At 63.3% G+C, this 17,099-nt stretch overlaps 1 protein-coding gene across 2 annotated transcripts in view; it reads right to left on the bottom strand.

Annotated features, from left to right (window-relative positions):
* Positions 1 to 16,378, bottom strand: part of PCDH1 (protocadherin 1) — a 53,460-nt gene extending 37,082 nt beyond the window's left edge. For both annotated transcript variants that reach the window (XM_066197318.1, XM_066197319.1), the window contains exons 1-3: positions 16,175 to 16,378; positions 9,251 to 10,065; positions 5,529 to 7,721 (exon numbers count right to left, since the gene is read on the bottom strand). In XM_066197318.1, coding sequence (XP_066053415.1) covers positions 5,529 to 7,721; positions 9,251 to 10,065; positions 16,175 to 16,238 — 3,072 coding nt within the window. In that variant the 5' untranslated portion in view covers positions 16,239 to 16,378. The remainder of the gene's footprint in view (positions 1 to 5,528; positions 7,722 to 9,250; positions 10,066 to 16,174) is intronic.
* Between the last annotated feature and the right edge of the window lie 721 nt (positions 16,379 to 17,099).

Raw genomic sequence — 17,099 nt, 5'->3', positions numbered from 1 at the left:
CCTGTTCAGTCCTCCTGTGCCCCAGCTGAGTTCTCTGTGCTTTCTGGGGTGCTGAAGGATCGGGGCACTGCAGGAAGAGTCTCCTTTGGAATAATCTCCCCTGACCATCTTGGTTTCTCCCAGGAGCAGGGGTGGGTTGTGCAATGGCAGCACAGCCGTGCCCTGGGGATGGGCCGTGCCCAGGGCTCCTGGCAGGTGCTCTCACAGGACAGGGGTGTGGGGAGGAGGGCGGAGGGGCAGGAAGGTGATTCTGGCCTGGCACGGGGCTCAGCATTCCAAAGGATGTGCCAACCAGAGGGAGAGTTGCCAGGGCGCCACAAGGGCTGAGTGTCCAACACCCCACACACCACAGAGGGACTCTCTGGGAGCTGCCCGGGCATGGCCCCACACAGGGGGGCCATTCACTCTGGGGGTCCCAGCTGGCCAGCAGCTCCAGGGACACCAGAACACAGCAGGCACCCCTTTGCTGCTGTCCCACGGCTGCCAGGGCAGCCCTCCCCAGCCCTGACACAATTCCAGCCACTCTGTGCCCTTTGCTCCAGGCATTCCTTAGCCCTTGTTCCCTCCACAACACCCTCCCTGGCCTGTCCTACATCCTGCACCCTCTCATTACTCCAACCTCCTTCCATCCCATCCCAGAACATCCCAGAACAACCCAGCTCTGCCCTCACCCGGGAACACCCCACCCTCCACCCCCTCCAGCTGCATCCCACCCTCTGTGCTTCACCCCACCCACAGCCTCTGGGTGCTCCATGGGCTGAGGGGCCACAGAGTGCCTGGGGGCATGCAGGGACCACGGGGACACACCGGGACCACGGGGACACACCCTGTGACAGCCCTGGGTTCTGCCCCAGGATTTGGGTGTCGGGTGAAGCAGCCTGCAGGGCTGGGCCCCACTCCAGGGAACAGCACTGCAGCTGAGAGCCCGGCCGAGCGGGCAGAGCAGTGCTGGGAATATCAATCAGGGAGGCTTGGAGCGGGCGGCTGCACACACAGCCAGGGCTTTCATCCCCCAGGATCCACAGCTCGGCCGGCAGAGCCAGCCAGGGGCTCAGCCCTGCGCTGGGAGGGCTCAGCATCCCTCTGTACTGGGGCCAGCACGGTCAAGAGAGGCTGGGGAAAGCCAGGGTGTAGGGAGAGATCAGGAGAGAGGGTGGAGAGGAGCAGACACAGCTGTGAAAGAAGTGGGAAGATTTGGGGTGGGGGGGGATAAAGGAGGAGTTCCCCAGATCCAAGCTAGGAAAGGCCAACGCTGGCTCCAAGGGCATCGGGCAGGGGAGAGGCTGAGGCTGTGGGAAGGAAGAGGAGGGCAGGGAGGAATGGCAAGAGGGGAACGGGGCAGTGCTGTCAGCCAGCCCCATGTGGGGAGCCCCAGGCAAGGAGCACAAGCTGGGTGAGCCTTCAAGAGAGAAAGGATGAGGTCCTCAGCACTGGTGGGGCCGGGCCCTGCCAGGCAGGAAAGACCTGATGGCCTCCCTGATGGGGTAGGACAGTAAGTGCCACTGTCTCTTTGCAGACACTGCTCACAGAGTTGTCATCTGGCCAAGGCTGCCCACCCTGCTGTGACCTGTTGTCACTGTCCACCCCACTGCCACCCTCCACAGAGCACAGCCCCCCTCTCCCTGGGGCTGTGCACCCCCTGTGCCACCTCCTACCACAGTCCAGGCTGCACAGTCCCCACTGCCACCTCCTTGGGGACAGGGCTTGTACCCTGTCCTGTGCCACCTCCCCCCGGGGAGACCCTGGCTGCATCCCCTGCATTCCCTACCCCTGACACACAGTGTGTCCCTGCCCCTCCTTGTTACAGAAACCGTGCTCCCCTCCGTGCCACCTGCACAGGGTGCTGGCAGCGAGCATCCCGCTGTCACCTCCCACGCAGGGGCGCAGGCTGGGTACACCCCGCTGTCACCTCCCCCCGCAGCGCAGCCTGCGCACGCCCACGCTGCTCTGGCTGCACACCCAGCCTGTACCCGGGGCTTGCTCTTCTTCCGTGGCTGAAGCTCCTCATTTTGAGGTCCCAAATACCCCACGGTGCTCTCACTCCCTGCCATCAACCCATGTCCCCAGCACAGACGTGCCAGGAGCCACCACACCTTCCTGCCTTGCCCGTGGTGCCCTCAGCATCCTCACCAATGCCCCAGCACGGTGCACGACCCACCCCCCACCCCGTCCTGTGCTCCTCCAGCACCCCTAGGCACCCCAGTGATGCTCACAAGCTGCTGTGCTTTGACACAGCCAATTCTCCCAGCAGATCCAGGGATCTGCAGCCCCTCAACGACACCTCTCTCATTCGATCTCAGCCCAGCAGAGCCAAATCTGACCCCAGCCCGGTCGATCCCAGGAGCAGGAGCTGATTCACAGAGTGGAGGAGCTGCTCCCAGCACAGCGTGTCTCTGAAACTGGGGAAAAGCAGGGCAGGTCCCCCATGAACCCTCAGCTCCATCTGCAGCTCCTTGCTGGATCCATTTATCAGCTCATTCCACGTGAACGACCTTGAGAAAACCCACTGACCCAGGACAGTGGGAGACTTTCCCAGACATCTGCCAGCACCTAAACCTGCAATTTATGGAGACTCTGAGCTAAATTCTCAAACAAGATGATTTCATTTCTGTCCATTACAGCTACAATGTTCCTCTCCTCCCCTCCCGCGGAGAGTAATTAATGCTGCACCGTGCTCCCAGCCCGCGGGCAGGTGTAGGAACCTCCGCTGAGCTCGCTGAAGTTCACACCACTCCAGTCACCTTCCCGGGTGGTGGGGGGCTGTAAGGACCCGGGCTAGTTCTCGGGAAAGGATGTAGAATATCCCCTCCCGGTAAAAAAGGATGAAGCCTGGGAGCCAGGCAGAAAAAAGAGCCCCTCCCCACGCCAGCACCTGAGTTCTCACCCCAGGTTCATCAAAGAGCTGCTGAGGACAAGGAAGGAAGGGAAACTTCTCTCAGAAAGTTCCCAAAGGGAAGCAGATAGCAGGGCTGAGCCAAGCCCCCAGACTGCCCTGCCCAGCCCTGCGGGGAGCACTTATTGAGGTGGTTGCTGGTGTCTCCTTTCCTCCTCTGCAGCCATCACATCTCCCCGCGGGTCCCAGCCCTGCCTGCCCAGGAGGCCCAGACACTTCCTGGATGGTTCAAGATAAAACCTTATGCTGTTAGCAAAACAAACGAGGAGGCTGTGAGAGCCAAGGCTGGCACAGGGCTCAAACCACCGAAGCCAGAACCACTGGTTTCCCCAGCTGATCTAATCTCTCCCAGCGCCAGGGCTCCTCGGGCCCGGCAGCCTGGCGAGGCCACTGGAGGCCCTGGGGAAGAGGTGAACTGGTGTGACAGGAGCAGGGATGGGTGCCCTAGTTCGGAAGAAAAACCAGGAGAAACAAGAATGGGTGGCCAGGGAGGGGGTCCCTGAGATGGGCTACTGGGATAGTGGGAGAGGGGTCTTGGACTGTTCCTGCCTACCAGGATCCATCTTTTCTCCAAGCAGCTGGAGACAAGACCCTGAGCGAGCCCCGTGGCATTGGCATCACTCCCACCCATCCCGCCAGGAGATCCCATACAGGGCAGAGCCATCTGCGTGGGGAGCAGGACCACTCCAGCAAGCCTTTCTGAGAGGATCTCTGCTTCCCATCACCTCGTGGGGTGGGGGAGCGCCAGGATCCAGCACTGCTGACACGCCAAGGCTCCATCTGCAACCGCGTGCGCCCTCATTGCAGCACTGCGGCGCGCGGAGCCGGCGGCTGCCAGCCCGTGCCGGCGGGATTTGGGTCAGGCTAGCCAGGCACAGGGATCTGCTCCGCACGCTCGGGCTGTGGGACGTGGCTGTGGCTCAAGATGATGTGGGGGTCCACCAAGAGAAGCTTTGAGGGAGGAGGTTGGCGTGAAATGAAATGAAAGCTGGGCGAGCTGGGCCGTGGTTCAGACTGCGTCCACATCCACGCATTTGTGTGTGTGTGTGTGTGTGTGTGTGTGTGTGTGTGTGTGCAGGTGTTGGGAGCCCTGTCCTGAGGGAACATTTTCAGAGGGCCAGGTAGTGACTGGACATGGGACATGTCAACCTGGCGATGACGGGTCAGCATCATGGACTGATGTGCTGGAGGGTTTGTGGAGATGGCCGACCCACATGAGCATCACTTCTGGCGTCCACAGGGCCTGAGTGCTCCGGTGGCCAAGGACATGGGAAATATGCCTGGGAAATTGCTGGGAGTGAGAGCCTCCTCAGGGGCAGCAGGGAAAATAAGGCACAACCGGTCAAAAATAGAAAACTTTATTGAAGTCAAATCCAACAGGGCAGCTGAGCTCAGCCCCACGGCAGGAGCCCAGCCTGCCGCTCACTGGGGTACAAAGAAAGGGGCAGGGATCTCATGGGGCACAGGGGGTACAGCACGGGGGGGAGTGGGTGGTCCTCACCCATGGGGCCCCAGGAAGAAGGCAAAGCCACAGGCACTCGCTCCCCCTCTCCCTCCCTGGCTGGTTAAGGACAGAAGTGCCAAAGCAGAAACGTAGTGCAAGCTCCTAAGTGGCCAGACAGCCCGAGAAGGAGGGTCCTGCAAGCTCTGCGCTCAGCCCACGACCTCGTGGCTCAGCTCCAAGCTCCAGTGCACACCAGCGAGCAGCCAAGACCTGCCTCCGCCCTGCCCCGCACGCAGAGAACCCCCCGGTGACACCAAGAGCAGTGACCCGACCGCAGCAGGGACCCCAGTGCCCCTCTCCCCCGGCCCCCAGCACAGCCCCAGCCCCACCACACGGATGGGCCATTTCCGTGTCACCAGGACCTGCGGACCCTCTCCCGCAGAGCCACAGCTCCAGGCCCGGTGCTCATGCTAAGGGAAGCCTGGATTTCACCGCACCGGCTGTGGCAGAGGGCCCGTGCCTGGGGGAAGCCGGAGCCTGAGCCTGGGAAAAAGGCAGAGTTTTGCTCCTCCACCCAGCCCCACCTGCCCAGGCAGCCGCAGCGGGCGCAGAGCTCCCTTTGAGGCGCCCTGGTGCAGGGATGGTGGCAGGTTCAGCCACACCAGCAGAGCCGGGCTGGCAACAGTGAGGCCAGAGCCTTCCCAACTGCTCCCTGGAGCAGGGCAGGGCTGGAACCCAGCTGTGGCAGGAGCAGGACCAGTCCCTCCTCCCCATGAGCCAGCCCAAGCGGAGGGAGGGATGGGAGGGTGGGCATCGCCCTCCTTGGTGCTGTTAGAGTGGTCCCCAAAGGGGACGCAGGTGGGTGGCATTCCCTGCCCGGAGCCCCACATGCAGAGCCACACGCATGCAAGTGCCCTTCGCATCACCATCACCCAGGCAGCGCCACCAGGACCCAGCCCCGGGAGCTCTGACAAGGGCTCGGACAGTTTTTGGCCTCTCCCGCACCATCCCCATCCCCTCCCCGCACCACGCCCAGGCTCTGTGGCTCGGCTCCGGGGTAGTCCAACGCCAGCCCCCTGGGCCACACATGCAGGGCTGGGGGCGAGTCCACACTCACTCCCACACCTCTGTCCAGATGGCTCCCCGGTGCAGCGGGGACGCCGCTGCCGGCCTCAGGATGAGCTCTCCTACCTGCTTGTTGGTGTATTTCTGGGGATTGGTGCGGTAGCTGTAGTCCGAGTACTGCTCGGAGCCCGTCGAGTTGTTGTCCCCGGTGCCAACAAAGGTGTTGGTGGCCGGCAGGTCCTGCACCACTTGGTGCTTCTTGGAGGCGGACGGTGACTGAGGCTGCAGCTGGATGGAGGGCAGCGGCGAGTTGGAGCGGTAGTGGCGGCCCAGGTCCGGGCTGCCCGGAGGGTAGTTCAGGGGCAGGTGGATCCGGGGGCTGTCGCTGACAGAGTCGTTCATGAGGTTGAACTTGAGCGATTTCTGCAGCCCCGTCTCCTCCTCATCTTCCGTGGGTTTGGGTGGCTTGGGAGACTTGCTCTTCTTCACCTTGCTCTTGCTCTTCCCACTCTTGCTGGCTTGCTTGGGCGCGTACAGGTCCTTGGTCTCCTTCTTGCCCGCCTGGTAGCCGCTTTTGGCCTCGCGCTGCCGGCAGTAGCGCACCAGGACCACCAGCACGATGACCAGGGTGACGGCCACGATGCCGGCGATGACCCCGAAGAGGATGTTGCTCCGCTGCTTGCTGCGCTCGTACTCAGGGTCGCCGGCAATGTCGATGTCCAGAGGGGTGTCCAGGCTGTGCCCCACCAGCGTGTCCAGCAGCGTGCGGTTGGCCAGCGTCTCGTTGACGTAGAAGTGCACCAGGGCCGTGCCATGCCGCGAGGGCTTGCCCTTGTCGTTGACGCGCACGACCAGGCGGTGCAGGCCGTGGTGCTTGCGCAGGATCTCCTTCTCCAGGGTGATGTCTCCGCTCTGCGGGGAGATCTGGAAGAGCTCGAAGGGGTTTCCTCCTGTGATGCTGTAGATCAGCTCGGCGTTGATGCCGGAGTCGATGTCCTCCGCCTTGACCTTGCTCACCTGTTGGCCGGGGCTGGTGTGGGGCAGGATGTGCTTGTAGGTGGCGTTGGAGGGGGAAGTGATGAAGGGGGCGTTGTCATTCTCATCCAAGACGTTGATGGTCACCCCCACGTAGGCAGACCTGGGGGGATCCCCACCGTCCACCGCCTTGAGTCGGAAGGTGTAGGTGCTCTGCTGCTCCCGGTCAAAAGAGATGCTGGAGAGGATGGTGCCAGTGCCATTTTGGATGACAAAATCCCCGTTGTCTTGCTCCACCGACAGCTGGATCCGGGCGTTTTCTCCTTTGTCAGCATCGATGACCGTCACCATGCCCACGGGGCTGAGTGGCGGCATGTTCTCCATCACCGAGAAGTTGTAGCCGCTCAGCATGAACTTGGGGTCATTGTCATTCCTGTCCATGACGTTGATGGCCACAGACGCTGTGCCCTGCTTGCTGGGGCTGCCCTTATCTTCCGCCACCACCAAGAACTCGTAGCGTTCCCGCTGCTCTCGGTCCAGCACCGCCTTCACCCGGATCTCCCCGGAGTCAGGGTCAATGGTGAAGGCGCCCTTGGAGGAGGGGTCTGTCACCAGGGAATAAACCAGCTTGGCGTTGGAGCCGCTGTCAGCATCAGTGGCACTCACCTCCATGACCAGCTCATCAGGCTCATTGTTCTCAGGGAAGGCCACCTCAGTGAAGCTCTGGCTGAAGACAGGGGCGTTGTCATTGACGTCCATCACCTGCACCTTCAAGGAGTTGGTGCTGGAGAGGGGCGGGTTCCCCGAGTCCACGGCCACAATCTCAATCGTGTACTCCTTCACCGACTCGTAGTCCAGCGGCGTGGTGGTCTGCAGGAAATATTTCTTCTTGCTGTCACTCCCTGTCTCACTGGCCTGGCGCAGCTGGAACGGGACATCACCGGCCACCACGCAGGTCACCACGGAGTTTTCACCCTCATCTCGGTCAGACACCTGCACCAGAGCCACTGCTGTCTCTACTGGCACGTCCTCCGAGATATTGGCCATGCCATCCTGGTGGGTGACCAACCCTATGCCCCGGATCTCTATGGAGGGTGCGTTGTCGTTCATGTCCTTGATGGTGACCACCACCTGTGTGCGGGCGCTCTTGGGGTTGGCGCCCTTGTCTTTGGCCATGACAGAGAATTTGAGGGTGCCGATGTCCTCGCGGTCGATGGGGCCCTGCACGGTGATGAGCCCCGTGGCGCGGTCCAGGCGCAGCAGCCGCCGCACCATGTCCGAGGCCTGGTGGAAGGAGTAGTCGATCTCAGCGTTGGCGCCCTGATCCGAATCGTTGGCTTTCACCTGGGGGACAGAGGGACAACCGGTGAGCAAAATGGGGGCACGACGGAACGAGCCCCGCTGCTAACCGCCACGGCCTTCCCTGGGGACAGCCAGGGGGAAAAACCAGGATTTCCTCTTCTGGGGCCAAGGACTGTGGGGCAAAGACCCTGGGACCGGCAGAGCAGCTGGGAGCCGCCCTCAGGCACGGAGGCTTTGCCTCGCTCTTCCGGAGAAACCGGCTGGGCCGGTTGGCTGTGCTCCCCTCCCGGCTGGCTCCGGCATGCAGGGAATCCTCCGGAGCCATGGAAGTGCTGCTGAGACCCAGCCAGCAGCAGGGAGGGACAGCTCCAGCTGTGCCCCCGAGGAGGGGCTGGAGCAGCTGCCTGGCTCAGGTGAGGGCAAGGAGGGAGGCAGCGATGTGCGGAGCTGCAGCAGCTCCATCGCGGCATCCGGCGATGCGGCCAAGCAGGGACTGGGGCTGCCTGGGCCCTGCACAGCACTGTACATCCCTGCCTGCTCGCCAGGAGCCCTGCATCCCCATAAACCTGCCTCCATGCCTATTATTTGCTTTCTAAAGAAGATGAGGTTTGTCTAACATTTGCCTCCCTAATCGGCTCTCTGAGCAGCCTCTTCTCTGCACCATTTGCTGCTCTGCCGTTATCTTGCTCAGCAGATTTGGATGGAGAACGAAAGTTGTTAAATGTAAATTCCACCTTTTACCTCCACTCACAAAACAGGCGGAAGTCATTTTCCCCCTGAAAGATAAAAGCTGAGCAATGGCAGCAGCGGCGTCTCAGCCCATTCTCCTCCCGGCCATGCAGCTCCCTTATCTGCTTCCAACTCCCATTCTCTTAACAGTGAAAAATGAATTCTTAAAAAATTCACATCAGAATTAGCAGGCAGATGAGAGCTGGCCGCGCTCCGCTTATTAAGATGGCAGCTGCAGATAAACAGATGTCAACTACTATCATCTCAATGCCCCCTCCAAGCCAAATCCACCAAGATCCAGCCCCTTGGGCTCTCCAGGCCAGTTTGCAGTGCTGCCCATGACGAGGCAGAGCCCCCGCTCCCTGCAGACAGCAGGGCACCTCTGGAGCCATGGCCGGCCCTGTGCATGGGCAGCACAGATGCTCCCCATCCCCACCTCCTGAGTTTCCATGGAGTGGCCAAGGGAATGCAACTTATGAAAGGGTCTATGTCTTGTCTGCAGGCATCACTGAGACCACCCTGGCCTCAAGACAGATTCCTGGTGACCCTCAGGTCCCAGCTCTCCCAATAACCCAGTACCCTGCTCCCTGCAGCCCTGCTGCTGCCCCTCAGCCGTGTCCCGCAGCCGCATTCCAGCTGTGCCTTCCTGGGTGTCCTCTCCAACCTCGTTTGAGCAGACATCAAAGGGACCTGCCTGCCCGCTGGCCCCGGATGACACTGTGGGCTCCTCCATCCAACCCTCCCTCCTCCCTGGTGGAACCACGGCCATGTGGATGCTCCTGGGTTGTCCCTGCAGCCAGGCAGGAGGAGAAACAGAAAAGAGAAGAGTCCCCTGCACTCACCTGGAGGACAGAGTGCCCCACAGGGCTGTTTTCGGAGAGCTCTGCCTCGTACAGGGCCTTCTCGAACTTGGGCGCGTTGTCGTTCATGTCCAGTATGGTGATGCGGAGCAGGGCACTGCTGGCCCGCGGGGGGTTCCCCCCATCCTGCACCTTGATGGTCAGATCGTAGGAGTCCCACTGCTCCCGGTCCAGGTTCCCCATGACGATCAGCTGAGGCTGCTTCTCATCCTGGTCCTCGGCCACCTGCAGCCCAAAGAGCTCCTGCGCTTCCCGACCAGCCATCAGCTCATAGGAGGCAACGCCGTTGGGGCCCGAGTCCCGGTCCATGGCCAGGGGGATGGGGAAGAGCGTCCCGATGTTGGTGTTCTCGGGGATGGAGAGGGTGAGGACGGGCGAGGCGAAGTTGGGGGTGTTGTCATTGATATCGAGCACCTCGATCTTCCCCTCGAGCAGGCGCGGACTGCTGTTGGCGTTCAGGTTAGTGATGGACACCTCAAACTCCAGGAAGCAGGGCTCTCCGGGCAGCAGGTGCTGGCACTCCCGCAGGTTCTCCCGGTCGATGGAGGTCTCAGTGGTGTAGATGTCCCCAGTCTTGCCATCCACACGGAGGTACGGGGCCCCCACCTCCAGCTTGTAGAGGTGCCCCATGTCCGGTAAGCCGTAGTCGGAGGCCAGGCTCCCTATGAGGCTGTTGGGGGGTTGTTCCTCCTGCACTTTGTAGACCACACGTGTCCCCGAGGCCAGGGCAGGGAGCTGGCAGAGGAGCCACAGGCCCAGGCAGGATGCCAGCGGGTTCATCCTGCGCTGCAGGGGAGCTGGAGGAGACACAGACACCGGAGGTTAGGGACCAGCCCACTTCCCTGGCTTATCCCACTGTGCCATGTGGGGCTGCACATGGTCCTGGCACAGTTCCCAAAGGGAAGGGGCTGCTGGGGCTGGCTCCTGGCAGCCTCCAGGGCCCCAGAGGACCCGTCCCAGCTTGCAAAGTTCCTCCAACGCCCTGCTGGAGTGAGTAACCCTGTCATTGAAACCTCAGCCCTGTCACTTGCAGGAAGCCACTCCTGCCACTGTCCACCCTCTTCGTCACCACACCAACTGTAATTAGACCCAACGAGGCACAGTAACAGGGTGGACTGCAGGCAGCCTGCTGCCAACAACCCGATGGGAGCCGGCCAGACTCCGAGACAGCTTCTCACCACCCAAACACAGGAGCATTGTGTGCCACCAATGCAGGGGCACTGCCTGCCATGCACAGCAGGGACACGCGGGCTCTGCACGCAGCTGCCAGCACCGCAGAAACGGGAGCACCAAACAGGGAGTTCTGCCTGCCCTGCAGGGATGTGGGGCTGACACCCATCCAGCACTGCAGGGATGTGGGGCTGACACCTGTCTGGTGTTGCAGGGACATGGGACACTGAAGGAATACAGGGATGACACCCACCCAGCGACACAGGGCACTGCAGGGATGCAGGGCTGCCACCCACACAGGGATGGAGGGCCATGGCTCGCTGCAGGGATGCAGGGCTGCCATGCACCCAGCACTGCAGGGACATGGGGCACTGCCAGCATACAGCTCCCTCCCATCCATCACTGCCTGTGCTGCAGGAACAGCAGCAGCCATCACTTTGGGGACACAGGACGCTGCAGGAATGCAGGACTGCTGCCCATCCAGCACTGCAGGAACACGAGGCGCTCCAGGGATGCCGCCTGTCCGGCACTGCAGGGCTGTAGGGCACTGCAGGGCCACAGGGCACTGCGGAGATGCAGGGCTGCCACTCGTCCAGCACTGCAGGGCCGTGGGGCTCCGCTGTGGCAGGAAAAGAGCAGCACTGCCCTTGCTGCACTGCCAGCACAGTGGCACTGCCAGCCTCGCACTGCGAGGTACAGAGGCACCACCCACCCGGCACTGCAGGGATGCAGGGGCCCTGAGCATCATCCCTCCTGCACTGCCTGTGGAGCACTGCCACCCCCGGTGCTCCTGGCAGTCAGAGGGACACCGGGACCCTGCCCAGGCTGTGCTGCAGTGCAGGAACGCCCCTGGGCAGCCCTCGGCAGTGCCCAGCCCCAGCACACTGCAACGGCAGCACAGCATCCCCCTCGCTGCACAGTCACTAGGCAACCCCACACCCTGCGCCAGCAGCTCCTGTTCCCTTCCTCACTGCAGACACACTGTTCCTTCCCATTCCCTCCCACTCCAGTCTGGGACATGGCACGCACTGGGTGCCCACTCTGTGCCAGTGCCCACCCCACTGCTGCAGCGGCAGTGCCCGGAGTGCTGCCCCACTGCATTGCAGAGACACCCCTGCACTGCTGCACCCCTGCACCGCTGCCCCTGCCGTGGCACCTCTTTCCTGTGCCCACACACTGCCCAGGCCATGCCAGGCACACTGCCAGCCCCACAGACTGACCCCTCTAAGCCTCATGCCCAGCTACCAAGCCCCTGTCTGATGCCGTGGTTGGCCACCAGCTTTCCCATTCCCTGGTTTCCATTCTGGGAACACGCTTTCTTCCTCCAGGGTCCAGGAGCACCCACACAGCTTCTGCTGAGCCGTGAGCATAAAGGGGTTCAACGCAGCTCAGTGGCATCCAAAAACCCACGGATTGGATGCCCTAAAATTAACAGCCACAAACATCTGCCAAGGCCCACAGCATCACCCTGCTCCCATCGCTCCCTCTCTCCATACTCTATACCCAAGGATAAGAAAATGCTCCATGGGCAAGCCCTCCATCACCATCCCCCTCCGTGGTGCCACACAGCAAGTGCCCAGTTCCCAGTTAGCCTGGCACTGTACGGACCATCAGCAAGTGGAACACCCTGCACTGTCCTCCTTGGAACTGCCCACGAGCCAACAGCTTCCCGTCCCTCCACCCCTCTGCTTCCCCATGGACATGCGACACGGAAGAGATGAGCTCTGCCTCCACAGTGAAAATATATCTCCGTGCCTGGAGAGGAGACTGTGGCCCTGAAGTCAAGCTTGCCTCTGCTCTCTTGTCCTGCCACTTCCTTCGTGTGCAGAGCAGAGCCATTCCCAGCTGGCTGGGGCTCTGCAGAACTGCTCACACTGGCACCGGGATGTGTGATTCCAGGAGGAAGGGATGAGGACAGCAAGACCTCTTTCATCCCTGGACCAGGCTGAGGATGGAGGAGGTCAGGAGCCGAGCAGAAACACAACAGATCTCTGCACCAGCACAGGCAGTGTTTGCACACGTGTGTGTGTGTTTGTGTTTGTGTTTGTGTTTGTGTTTGTGTGTGTGTGTGTGTGTGTGTGTGTGTGTGTGTGTGTGTGTGTGTGTGTGTGTGCTGGGTGTGCACTATGAGCACTCCAGGGGTGTGCACCTGCCCAGAGCACAGCTGTGTGTCCGTAGGGAAAGGCACACACATCACACCTGTGCCCCAGCAGGGTGTGCAGGTGTGTCAAACGGGGCAAGGAGCACATCCCTGCCTGCCCTGGGCCCGTGCCCCAGGTGTGACCTGCACACACCCTGCATGTGCGTGTGCCCCCACGGTGCGTGTGCCCCCACGGTGTGTGTGTCCCCACGGTGTGTGTGCCCCCACGGTGTGTGTGTGTCCCCACGGTGTGTGCACCCCCACGGTGTGTGTGCCCCCCATGGTGTGTGTGCCCCCACCCTGTGTGTGCCCCCATGGTGCGTGTGCCCACGTGTGCGCATGCCCCTGGCACCGCCGCCCGTGGATGTGTGTGATGTCACCGTGCGGGGGCACTGGCACCTGGGTCACGCTCGTGTCTAACACACCCCCGGGGTGTGCTCACTCCAGACCCCCCACATCCAGCTGCCTCCCCAGGGTGCACCTACCCCGGCTCCGTCAGCCCTGCACTCTCACTGGGGACGGCTGTGAGTGGGGTCAGGGAAGATGGCCAGCTCCAGCTGCTGGGAAAGAGCTCCCGGAGGATGCCCAGGCTGGGAGAGGCACCGTGCCCGCTGCTGGGATGTTTGCTCTGGGCTGTTTGCCCTGGGCTGGGCCCTGGCTGCCGGTGACGTAGCCACGTCCTGACTAAACCCTGGTGCGAGGTGAAAGATCACAGGGAAAGGGGAAAGTCTCCAGGCAGTGCTGATGCCTCACACGGCTCAGGGAGCTGGGAAGGGAGGGCCCAGCAGCTGGAAGCCCTGTGCCAGCCTGGAGGAGGAAGGGTGTCACTCAAAGGTGCCCAGCACCCAGGATTTCTGCTCCAAAACCAGGGCTGGAGTCTGAACCCATTCCTGCAGGTGAAGGAAGGAACCCTGCAGAGCAGGAGAGCAGGAGGAGGAGAGGGGCTGAGAGCCTGAGGGGCAGTGCTGGAAGGCACGAGGGGCCCTGGGCTCGGCAGGATAAGGAATCAGCAGGGTCAGGAATCCTGCTGAGCACCCAGGGGTGCAAATGACACATCACAGACGTGAGAGCCCAGAGCTGGGCGTGAGGAGGAGGAGGAAGAGGAGGAGGAGGAGGAGGAGGAAGCCTCCACAAGCACGTCTGTGCAGGAGACACAGGCTTCCCAGGGACCAGTCCAAGGCACCAGGCTATTTTCCCATGGGATCTAAGGACCATCCCACACTTTCTTCTCTGGTGCCAGGCACCTTTTTCCAACCTGCTGGCAAAGCACAGAGCATTTAAAAATAAAAACCCCTCCCAAAACAACTGTTCCTCCACAAACACAATTCTCCCTACGGGGAGAGTGTGAGAGAGACTGAACCACATGAGAGAGGCGTTAGTCACGCTGCTTAATGCATGACTGGGAAGCTCTCGGAGGACAGTGGCATGCAAAATCCGACAGAATTCAGCCATCCACACCAAAAAAAAAAAACAAGCCTTAATGAGAGAGAGGTTATAAAGCGCCGCGAATTTAAGCAACTGCTTGAACAAGCCTGTGCTCCCTGTGATTCCCACAGCCTCCTGGCCCCGTTCCACGGGAGGCAGCACCGCTTCGGGAATGGGCACCAAAGTCCAGCCTCTCCTTGCTCCCAACGGCTGATTGCGTGGCTCGCAGCCACGGCTTACAAGTCTGTCCAAACCCTGCGCTGAGCACACAAGTGCTAATCCCCCGCCCCACGCACCCCCCAGCCCTGCTCCGACACCCGGAGCTGGAGCAACATCCCAGCAAGCGGCAAACAGCTCATGCCAGCTCCACGCGGAGATGAGGGATCGCGTTAGCCGAGAGAACGGCCGCTGATGGTCAGTCCTGCGCCGAAAGCACGGCTGGGCTGAATCCTGGGTATTCCGTAGCACGTCCCAGGATTTGCTCCAGCTCCGGCTGCCACTGCGGCTGCTCGGCGTTTCTGCAGGCTGGGCCCGAGCGCCCGGAGCCAGAGCACCCCGCGAGGAGGAACCCCACTGGCCTGGCAACAGCGTCACCCCAGAATCATTCCTGAGGAGCTGGGCAGTGATGAAACGCCGGCAAAGCCCAGGGCCCTCCCTCCTCTTGCTGCCTTCTCCACATCCCTTCCAACTCTGGCAGCCAGCGAGGCAGAGAGACCTGTCAGAGCCTCCCTGGAGTGGCACCCGCCATCCTCCCACCCGTGGGTCCCCCACAGCCACTCCGGGCTCCTGTCCCCTCCCGCTGCCATCCCACCCTCCACCCCGGCTGGAGAGGGGCCCTGGGGGAAGACAAAAATGTCGCGGGCCTGAAACACCCCGGCAGGGCCGCTGGGAGCTGGGCACAGCGGGAGCGGCTCTGCCCCGGGGAAGCAGCCGGGAGGGCTGGGGGACCGTAGGGACGGGGGACAGGGTCCCCTCGGCCTCGCAGCGCGCCGGGGGAGCCGCTGCTGCCGGCCGCGGGGGCCGGGAGGGAGCATGGAGGCCGGGCTCCGCTGCCGGCGGCCGAGGCTCCCCGGTCCCCGCGGCGCTGCCCGGGCTGAGGCTCCGGCTGCCGCCGGCTCCGGCTGCGGGCGCGGAGGGTAGCGGAGCCCCCGCTCCCCCGGGCGGCTCCACCAGCCCCGCGCACACGCACAGAGACACGGACACACGCACGGACACACGCACGGACACACACACGGACACGCGCAGACACCCGTGAATAAACCACGGGAGCCGCTCTGCCGGCGCCGGCTTCGCGCTCAGCCTCGCGTATCGGGAAACAGAGATCCTCCGCGGCGCAGGCACGCACAGCCCGCTGACACACGCGGAGCCCGCTGACACACTCAGAGCCGGCTGACACACTCAGAGCCGGCGGACACACTCAGAGCCCGCTGACACACTCACCCGCACGCTCAGAGCCGGCTGACACGCTCACACGCACACACACCGCCCGCTGACACACTCACTCGCACGCACACCCCGTCACAAGCGCACAGCTCCGCACATAGACAGGCGCACCCCACTCGTGTCCCCGCAGCCCGGTGTCGCACGCACCCCACGCGGACACCCCGGCGCGCGCCCCCGCCAGCCCCCCGCGCCCGCCGCTCCGGCTCACGCACAGCCCCGCTCCCAGCCGGCTCCCGGCTCACCCGCAACTTCTGCGGCTCCCACGCAGCCGCGCACCCCGCGGGCGCACACACCCAGGGCTGGACGAGGGACACACACCCAGGGCCACCCCCACGCGGAAAAATAAACACCCCGAAACACGCGCGCACCCCCCGCCACAGCCGCCCTCCCGCAACCACCGCCCGCCCTGCGCTGCGCGGGGCTGCGCGGGGCTGGCCGCGCTCCCCTCCGCTCCGCTCCGCACAACAAGTGGCAGCGCCGGGCGGGACCGGGGACAAGCGGGAGCCGCCCCGCTGGCCGCGGAGTCCCGCGCAGCGCGGCGCGGAGGGGAGCGGAGGGATGCGGGATGCTCGGGAGCGGGATGCTCGCCAGCGCCGCTCCCGCCGCCGCCCGGCCCCGCGCTCCCGCACGGCGCCGAGCTCCGGCGCGGGGCATCCCGCACCCCCCCCCCGCCGCCCGCGGCTCTGCCTGGCTGCGGGCGGGGGTCCCGGCCCCGCCGCAGCTCTTACTTGGATGGTGCCGGCGCTGCGCTCCGTGCCGAGCCCCTGCGCGCTGGTCCCGCGCCGTCTCCATCGCCTCCTTCCCGCCGGGACCGGGCTCCCCCCACCCCCCCCGGCTCCTCTCGAGCGTTATCCACGGATGAAAACCAAATGGAAAAAAAAAAATTTAAAAAAAAAAATTTAAAAAAAAAAAAAAAAAAAAGAAAAAAGGGGGGAGGGGGGGCAAAAAATATATAAATGTCCCGTGGGAACCGCCCCCCTCCCCGGGCCGGGGCTGCGGCTCCTCCGGCGGAGCGGCGGCTCAGGCTGGAGGCAGCCCCGGTGGGCAGCTCGGTCCGTGCCCGCCTCCGTCCCTCGGTGTGTGTGAGGATGTGCAGGGGAAGCGCAGCGCAGGCACGGCCCCTTCCCCCCCCGCCCGCCGCTGCCTCCGCCTCTCGCCGCCACCACCATGGGGAGGTGGAGCTCCGGCTCCTTATCAGATCCCGAGCGCGGCCGGGCTGCCGGGCAGAGCCGCCCGGTCCCGGGCTGCCGGCACCGCGCCCAGCGCCGTTCCCCTGCAAAACGGGGGTCCCCGGCGCCCCCCGGGCCCCCTCAGCCTGGGGACCCCTCCGCTCCCTGCCCGCAAACGTGCGGCTCGGGTCTTCCTTTTCACTCTCCTCTCGGTGCTCTTAATAATTAATTCGCTCATTTATTCTTCCAGCCGGCGCTTCACAGCCCCACAACCCCCCTGCACAGGGCCAGGGACCCGGGCCGGCGCAGCCGGGAGGGTCCGTGCGTGGCACTGAGCTCCCCGGGGGCTGTGCCCACCCCTCGGCAGCTCCCCAGCCCGGCAGGGCTACGGGCGGGCTGCACAGCTCCTGTGCCGGCTGCGGTGGTGGGGCTGGAGCGGCCGCTGTGCCCTGCCGTCACACCTCGGTGAATCACGCGTTTATTT

The sequence above is a fragment of the Chamaea fasciata genome, unplaced genomic scaffold, assembly GCF_029207755.1.
Source record: "Chamaea fasciata isolate MVZ Bird 193981 ecotype frontalis unplaced genomic scaffold, bChaFas1.0.hap1 SCAF_15, whole genome shotgun sequence".
In the NCBI taxonomy this organism is placed as follows: domain Eukaryota; kingdom Metazoa; phylum Chordata; class Aves; order Passeriformes; family Sylviidae; genus Chamaea; species Chamaea fasciata.
The sequence above is the reverse complement of the archived record's forward strand: the minus strand, read 5'-3'. Positions and strand labels throughout refer to the sequence as shown.